The sequence below is a fragment of the Borostomias antarcticus genome, assembly GCF_949987555.1.
Source record: "Borostomias antarcticus genome assembly, chromosome: 11".
Taxonomy (NCBI): Eukaryota; Metazoa; Chordata; class Actinopteri; order Stomiiformes; family Stomiidae; genus Borostomias; species Borostomias antarcticus.
The window spans coordinates 27,373,265-27,380,764 of NC_140244.1; the positions used below are offsets into that span (position 1 = coordinate 27,373,265).

General features: G+C 53.0%; 1 protein-coding gene across 1 annotated transcript in view; it reads left to right on the forward strand.

The window, feature by feature from the left end:
* Positions 1 to 7,500, forward strand: part of flna (filamin A, alpha (actin binding protein 280)) — a gene marked incomplete at its 5' end in the record, with an annotated part of 59,852 nt that overhangs the window by 33,912 nt on the left and 18,440 nt on the right. Inside the window, 11 exon segments of the mRNA XM_084446235.1 lie at positions 149 to 262; positions 409 to 552; positions 1,291 to 1,414; positions 2,455 to 2,615; positions 2,793 to 2,883; positions 3,488 to 3,657; positions 3,782 to 3,899; positions 4,512 to 4,624; positions 5,018 to 5,167; positions 6,007 to 6,325; positions 6,740 to 6,913. Coding sequence (XP_084302361.1) covers positions 149 to 262; positions 409 to 552; positions 1,291 to 1,414; positions 2,455 to 2,615; positions 2,793 to 2,883; positions 3,488 to 3,657; positions 3,782 to 3,899; positions 4,512 to 4,624; positions 5,018 to 5,167; positions 6,007 to 6,325; positions 6,740 to 6,913 — 1,678 coding nt within the window.

Below are 7,500 nucleotides of genomic sequence, written 5' to 3' on the forward strand. Positions count from 1 at the left end.
AGATACAAGGTTTCCTCCCGAATACGACCATTATTGGATTCCTTTGCACTTCAATGGATATAATAATGTGTTTGTAATGTTTTTTTCTGTGCGTGCGTGTGTGCGCGCGTGTGTGCGTGTGTGTGTGTGCGTGTGTGTGTGTGTCCAGGTGAAGGCCTATGGTCCAGGACTGCAGAGCAGTGGTCTCGCCATGGGGAAACCAGCAGAGTTCACAGTCGACGCCAAGCAGGGCGGCAAAGCCCCTCTCAAGATCCTGGCCCAGGTGTGTGTGTGTGTGTGTGTGTGTGTGTGTGTGTGTGTGTGTGTGTGTGTGTGTGTGTGTGTGTGTACGCGCGTATGTTTGTGTGTTGTGTACCATGCCTGTGTTTCCCAGACTAACTGTGTGTGTGCGCGTGTGTGTGTGTGTAGGACGGAGAGGGCACCCCCGTGGAAGTGCAGGTGAAGGATAATGGTAACGGGACGTACAGCTGCAGCTACACGCCCCGCAAGCCGCTCAAACACACCGTCATGGTGTCCTGGGGAGGAGTCAACATCCCCGACAGTCCCTTCAGAGTGAGTACACACACACACACACACACACACACACACACCGTCATGGTGTCCTGGGGAGGAGTCAACATCCCCGACAGTCCCTTCAGAGTGAGCACACACACACACACACACACACACACACACCGTCATGGTGTCCTGGGGAGGAGTCAACATCCCCGACAGTCCCTTCAGAGTGAGTACACACACACACACACACACACACGCACACCGTCATGGTGTCCTGGGGAGGGGTCAACATCCCCGACAGTCCCTTCAGAGTGAGTACACACACACACACACACACACACACACACACACACACACACACACACTCACTCACTCACTCACTCACTGACTCTCACACACATACTGTCTCTCTCTCTCTCACACAGACGCACACACTCACTCCCTCTCTCTCTCATTCTCTCTCTCTCTCTCTCTCTCTCTCTCTCTCTCTCTCTCTCTCTCTCTCTCTCTCACACACACACACACACACTTGATTGACAAACCCTCGTAGATTATGGAGCAATTACATTCACCAATTTGGTCACTGTAGTTGATCCAGGTGTAGCTGTAAGCCACGTGGGAGTGTTTGTCTAGATAAGGTGTGTGGTCGTGTGTATGCGTGTGTGTGTATGTGTATGCGTGCGTGTGTATGTGTGCGTGTTTGTGCGTGCGTGTGTATGCGTGTGTATGTGTGTATGCGTGCGTGTGTGTGCGTGCAGTCAGCCTGAGCGGTGTGCTTGTGTTCCTGTGCAGATGACCATCGGAGCAGGATGCCACCCCAACAAGGTGAAGGTGTCGGGTCCTGGGGTGGCCAAGACCGGCCTGAAGGCCTTCGAGCCCACCTACTTCACTGTGGACTGTGCAGAGGCTGGCCAAGGTACTGCCTGACTGAAATACCACAAACAATATGTACTGTTGAAGTGAGACGACACATATTCTGCCAAAAAAACACCATAATCAATGATGGTGTGGATGAATACTCATATTCACATATTTGTCTGGCTGGAGGGGATGAATCCTCATATTTACATATTTGTCTGGCTGGAGGGGATGAATACTCATATTCTCATATTTGTCTGGCTGGAGGGATGTGCATTAATAAAGACAGCTCAGGATGTAGTTCAGGCTAATTTCCTTGTTATCGTGCCAAATCGATACTCATCAGACCGCGCGCATTAGCCTAGCCTAGCTCTCTGTACATGTGTCACGTTAGCCTACTTAGCTAGCTCTCTGTCCATGTGTCACGTTAGCCTACTTAGCTAGCTCTCTGTCCATGTGTCCCATTAGCCTAGCCTAGCTCTCTGTCCATGTGTCACGCTGGCCTACTTGGCTAGCTCTAGACATGTCAGGTAAGCCTACTTAGCTAGCTCTAGACATGTGTCACATTAGCCTACTTAGCTAGCTCTCTGTCCATGTGTCAGGTTAGCCTACTTGGCTAGCTCTAGACATGTCAGGTTAGCCTACTTAGCTAGCTCTAGACATGTCAGGTTAGCCTACTTGGCTAGCTCTAGACATGTCAGGTTAGCCTACTTGGCTAGCTCTAGACATGTCATGGATTACCAAAGGTTGTCTCTGTCTATCTAGCCAGTGTATCGAGTGTGTGAGTTCTCTCTAGGTGATTGTGTGTGTGTTCAAGTCACATCACGGTATCAAGTGTAAGGTCTCTATGGTCTCTCTAGGTGATATTGATATATTGTGTGTGTGTGTGTGTGTGTGTGTGTGTGTGTGTGTGTGTGTGTGTGTGTGTGTGTGTGTGTGTGTGTGTGTGTGTGTGTGTGTGTGTGTGTGTGTGTGTGTGTGTGTGTGTGTGTGTGTGTGTGTGTGCGTGCGCTCGTGTGTGTGCGTGTGTGTGTGTGTGTGTGTGTGTGCGTGCGCTCGTGTGTGTGCGCTCGTGTGTGCGCTCGTGTGTGTGTCCAGGTGACATCAGCATCGGGATCAAGTGTGCCCCAGGTGTGGTGGGTCCGGCGGAGGCCGACATCGACTTTGACATCATCAGGAACGACAACGACACGTTCACCGTCAAATACACGCCGCCCGGCGCCGGCAGCTACACCATCGCCGTGCTGTTCGCTGAGCAGGTGTGTGTGTGTGTGTGTGTGTTTGGTGATTTGCCCGTACGTGGACATCAGCTGTGTGTGTGTGCGTGTCTGTGTGGTGATTTTTGTGTGCGTGTGGTGATTTTTGTGTGTGTGTGTGTGTATATGTGTGTGTGTGGTGATTTTTGTGTGTGTGATAATCATTGTTGTGTGTTCCAGCCCATCCCCATGACGCCCATCAGGATCAAAGTGGACCCGTCGCACGACGCCAGCAAGGTCAAGGCTGAGGGACCCGGACTCAGCCGCAGTGGTGAGACACACACACACACACACACACATATATACACACACACATACACACACACACACAGGCTGGATCTCCACACACGGGCAAATCATTAAACACACACACACAGCTGCGGCCTCTGTGGACATTAAGCAGCTAAAGACGCTTCTGTTTAGACGGCGTTGGTCTAATTCATCTGACTGACTGACGTCCTGCTTCCTGTGTTTAGTTGTGTTGATTCGTTGTGCATTTTAACCTGTATGAAGAACTCTGAGTCCTCTCTGTGAGAAGTGTCATATCAATAACACTTACTTACTTACACACACACACACACACACACACACTTCTCATCTCTTCAAGAAGTACTACAACAATCCTCCCTCTTAAGCACCTATTGTATTTTAGATTGCTATTCTTGCACTTTGCCTTCAGCACTAGATTCTGCTCTTAGTCACTTGTTTTAGAAAGAAGATGCACTTGTGAGTTCTGGTGAGTAATAGTACATTGGCTTTTCCTACGTTAAATGCAATTATTGTTAGTTGCTTTCAATAAAAGCATCTGCTAAATGACTAATGTAAACACACACAACATAAGATAAGAATGATGTGTGACTCTGTCCCCCCCACAGGGGTGGAGCTGAACAAGCCGACTCACTTCACGGTGAACACTAAGGCAGCTGGGAAGGCCAAGCTTGACGCCGCCTTCACCGGCCCGGCCAAGGGGGAGGCGGTCAAGGACTTCGAGATCATCAACAACCACGACAACACACACACCGTCAAATACACACCTGTACAACAGGTAGGGACACACACACACACACACACACATTGTGCTGATACAGTTTCCTCTCTGGGATAAACAAAGTGGAATACCGTCCATTTTGATTGGAGCTGAGATGTGACTCCTCCCCCTTGTTCCGCAGGGCCCTCTGGGATTGGCCGTGACCTACGGCGGAGATAACATTCCCAAGAGCCCCTTCTCCGTCGCCGTGGCGCCCACTCTGGACCTGAGCAAGATCAACGTGACAGGACTGGGCCAGAGTATGTATACACCTCTCTCCCTGTGTTCCCCCTCTCCTTCTACACCTCCTGTCTTCCCTCTCTCCTTCTACACCTCCTTCTACACCTCCTTCTGTCTTCCCTCTCTCCTTCTACACCTCTTTCTGTCTTCCCTCTCTCCTTCTACACCTCCTTCTCTTCCCTCTCTCCTTCTACACCTCCTTCTGTCTCCCCTCTCTCCTTCTACACCTCCTTCTGTCTTCCCTCTCTCCTTCTACACCTCCTTCTGTCTTCCCTCTCTCCTTCTACACCTCCTGTCTTCCCTCTCTCCTTCTACACCTCCTGTCTTCCCTCTCTCCTTCTACACCTCCTTCTGTCTCTCCTCTCTCCTTCTACACCTCCTTCTGTCTTCCCTCTCTACTTCCACACCTCCTGTCTTCCCTCTCTCCTTCTACACCTCCTTCTGTCTTCCCTCTCTCCTTCTACACCTTCTGTCTTCCCTCTCTCCTTCTACACCTCCTTCTGTCTTCCCTCTCTCCTTCTACACCTCCTTCTGTCTTCCCTCTCTCCATCTATACCTCTGTCTTCCCTCTGTCATCTGTCATCCCTCTCTCATTCTGTGCCTAAACCCCCCCCCCTCCTCTTCCTGTTCAGAGATGACCGTGGGCCGGGACCAGGATGTGACCGTGAAGTCAAAGGGCGCGGGAGGTCAGGGCAAGGTGGGGGCCAAGGTGATTGGTCCAGCAGGGAAGGCCGTGTCCAGCAAGGTACCGTGTTTCGGTTCCGTTACGTAGAACCCTCGTGTGCTTGTTACGTAGAACCCTCGTGTGCTTGTTCCGTTACGTAGAACCCTCGTGTGCTTGTTCCGTTACGTAGAACCCTCATGTGCTTGTTCCGTTACGTAGAACCCTCGTGTGCTTGTTCCGTTACGTAGAACCCTCGTGTGCTTGTTACGTAGAACCCTCGTGTGCTTGTTCTAAACGACGTTTGGCTGCAAGACTTCGCATGAAATCATTGTTTTTATTGGATTGTACTTTAGCACACTGTGCTCCGTCACATTATATTCTATTATATGTCATTATTTTGCGTCTCATTTAAGTTGGTTCTCATTAGCATATTTATGAGGTGGATGGCACCTCATTACCATATTCATGTGGTAGGTGGAGCCAGGGCTGAGCCCGGAGACCAGCCAGGTGAAGTTCATCCCCCGGGAGGCGGGGCCATACCAGGTGGAGCTGACCTATGACGGCGCTCCGATCCCGGGGTCCCCCTTCAAGGCCGAGGCCTACCCCCCCACGGACCCCTCCAAGGTCCGTCGCCATGGTCACACGCAGACACACGCAAAATCATCTGCTTTCACAAGAACACAGAACAGCATGGATGCGCGTGGATTTACGTCTCGGATGTGCGAAACGTTGTGATGTCAGATTGATCGATGTCAGATTTGTCGGTTGTATTTCCAAGTTTTATGTTTATGAGGTATTATGGGCTGGTTGCCCTGGACAACATAAACCATGTCTTGTCTGTGGGGATTCTTGAGTGAAAGGGCTGTTTAGACCTGCTGGGCGAGACTGAACTGAGCCTGGGGTCTCCCTACTGGGGTCTCCCTACTGGTCTCCCTACTGGTCTCCCTACTGGTCTCCCTACTGGTCTCCCTACTGGTCTCCCTACTGGTCTCCCTACTGGTCTCCCTACTGAGCCTGGGGTCTCCCTACTGGTCTCCCTACTGAGCCTGGGGTCTCCCTACTGGGGTCTCCCTACTGGTCTCCCTACTGGTCTCCCTACTGGTCTCCCTACTGGTCTCCCTACTGGGGTCTCCCTACATACAGGTCTAACCCAGTCTGTCCTCCTCTGTCTCTCTCTCTCCGTCTCTCTGTCTCTCTCTCTGTCTCTCTCTCTCTGTCTCTCTCTCTGTCTCTCTCTCTCTCTCTCTGTCTCTCTCTCTCTCTCTTTCCCTCCCTCTCTCTCTCCCCCTCTCTCTCCCTCTCTCTCTCTCCCTCTCGCTCGCTCTCTCTCTCTCTCTCTCTTTCTCCCTCCCTCCCTCTCTTTCTCTCCCTCCCTCCCTCTCTCTCTCCCCCCCTCTCCCTCTCTCTCCCCCTCTCCCCCTCTCTCTCTCTCTCTCTCTCTCTCTCTCTCGTCCTCCCCCCAGGTTCGTTGCTCCGGCCCGGGTTTGGAGCGCGCCAAGGTGGGCGAGACGGGGGAGTTCGTGGTGGACTGTACCAACGCCGGGCCGGCCGAGCTGACCATCGAGATCATCTCAGACAGCGGCACGGAGGCGGAGGTGCACATCCAGGACAACGGCGACGGGACGTACACCATCACCTACACGCCGCTGTACCCGGGCGCCTACACGCTCACCATCCGCTACGGCGGCCAGGACGTGCCCAACTTCCCCGCCCGCCTCGCCGTGGAGCCCGCCGTGGACGCCAGCGGGGTCCGCGTGTTCGGCCCGGGGGTGGAGGGGAAAGGTGAGGGGTCACGTGCGTGTGTGTGCGTGTGTGAGACAGAGAAAGTGCATTTGAGAGGGGGAGCGTGTGTGTGTGAGTGAGTGGGCGCGAGTGTTTGTGTGTGAGTGTGAGAGTGTGTGTGTGTGTGTGTGTCAGAGAGAGGGGGGCGGGGTGAGTGATAATGGAGAGAGAGAGAAAGCGTGTGAGAGAGAGAGGGGGGGGGGGTGAATGAGTGTGTGTGTATGTCAGGGAGAGAGAGGGGGGGGGGTGAGAGAGAGAGTGAGTGTGTGTGTGTGTGTCAGAGAGAGAGAGAGAGAGAGGGGGGGGGGGGTGAGAGAGTTCGGCTCGCGTACGAGAGCGTTACCTTCCTGTGTACCGGAACGTTCTCCTCGGCGCGTTTGACCTCTGACCCCCGCGGCGCCCGCGCTCCCACAGGCGTGTTCCGCGAGGCGACCACGGAGTTCACGGTGGACGCCCGCGCCCTGACCGCGACCGGAGGAAACCACATCAAGACCCTGATCACCAACCCCTCAGGCAGCCGCACGGACGCCCTCATCACCGACCGCGCCGACGGCACCTACAGCGTGGAGTACACGCCCTACGAGGAGGGTGAGTCAGAGAGGGGGAGTCAGGGAGGGGAGGGGGAGTCAGAGAGGGGGAGTCAGAGAGGGGGAGTCAGAGAGGGGAGGGGAGGGGGAGAGGGGAGGAGGAGAGGGGGTCAGAGAGGGGAGGGGGTGTCAGAGAGGGGAGTCAGAGGGGAGGATGTAGTTCAGAGAGAGGCGGTAGTAGGAGTTGATATGGAGATAGTAGGAGTTAGTATGTAGGTAGTATGAGTTAGGAGGTGGTAGTATGAGTTAGGAGGTATTAGGAGTTAGTATGGAGCTGGTACTGTAGGAGTTGGTAAGAGGTGGTATGGAGGTGGTAGCAGTTAGTAAGAGTTAGTAAGAAGGGGTAGGAGTTAGTATGGAGGTGTTGTATTTAGTATGGAGGTGATAGTATTTAGTATGGAGGTGGTAGTAGTTAGTATGGAGGTGGTAGGAGTTAGTATGGAGGTGAGTAGTTAGTATGGAGGTGATAGTAGTTAGTATGGTGGTAATAGTAGTTGGTATGGAGGTGGTAGGAGTTAGTAAGAGGAGGTAGGAGTTAGTATGGAGGTGATAGTAGTTAGTATGGTGGTAATAGTAGTTAGTATGGAG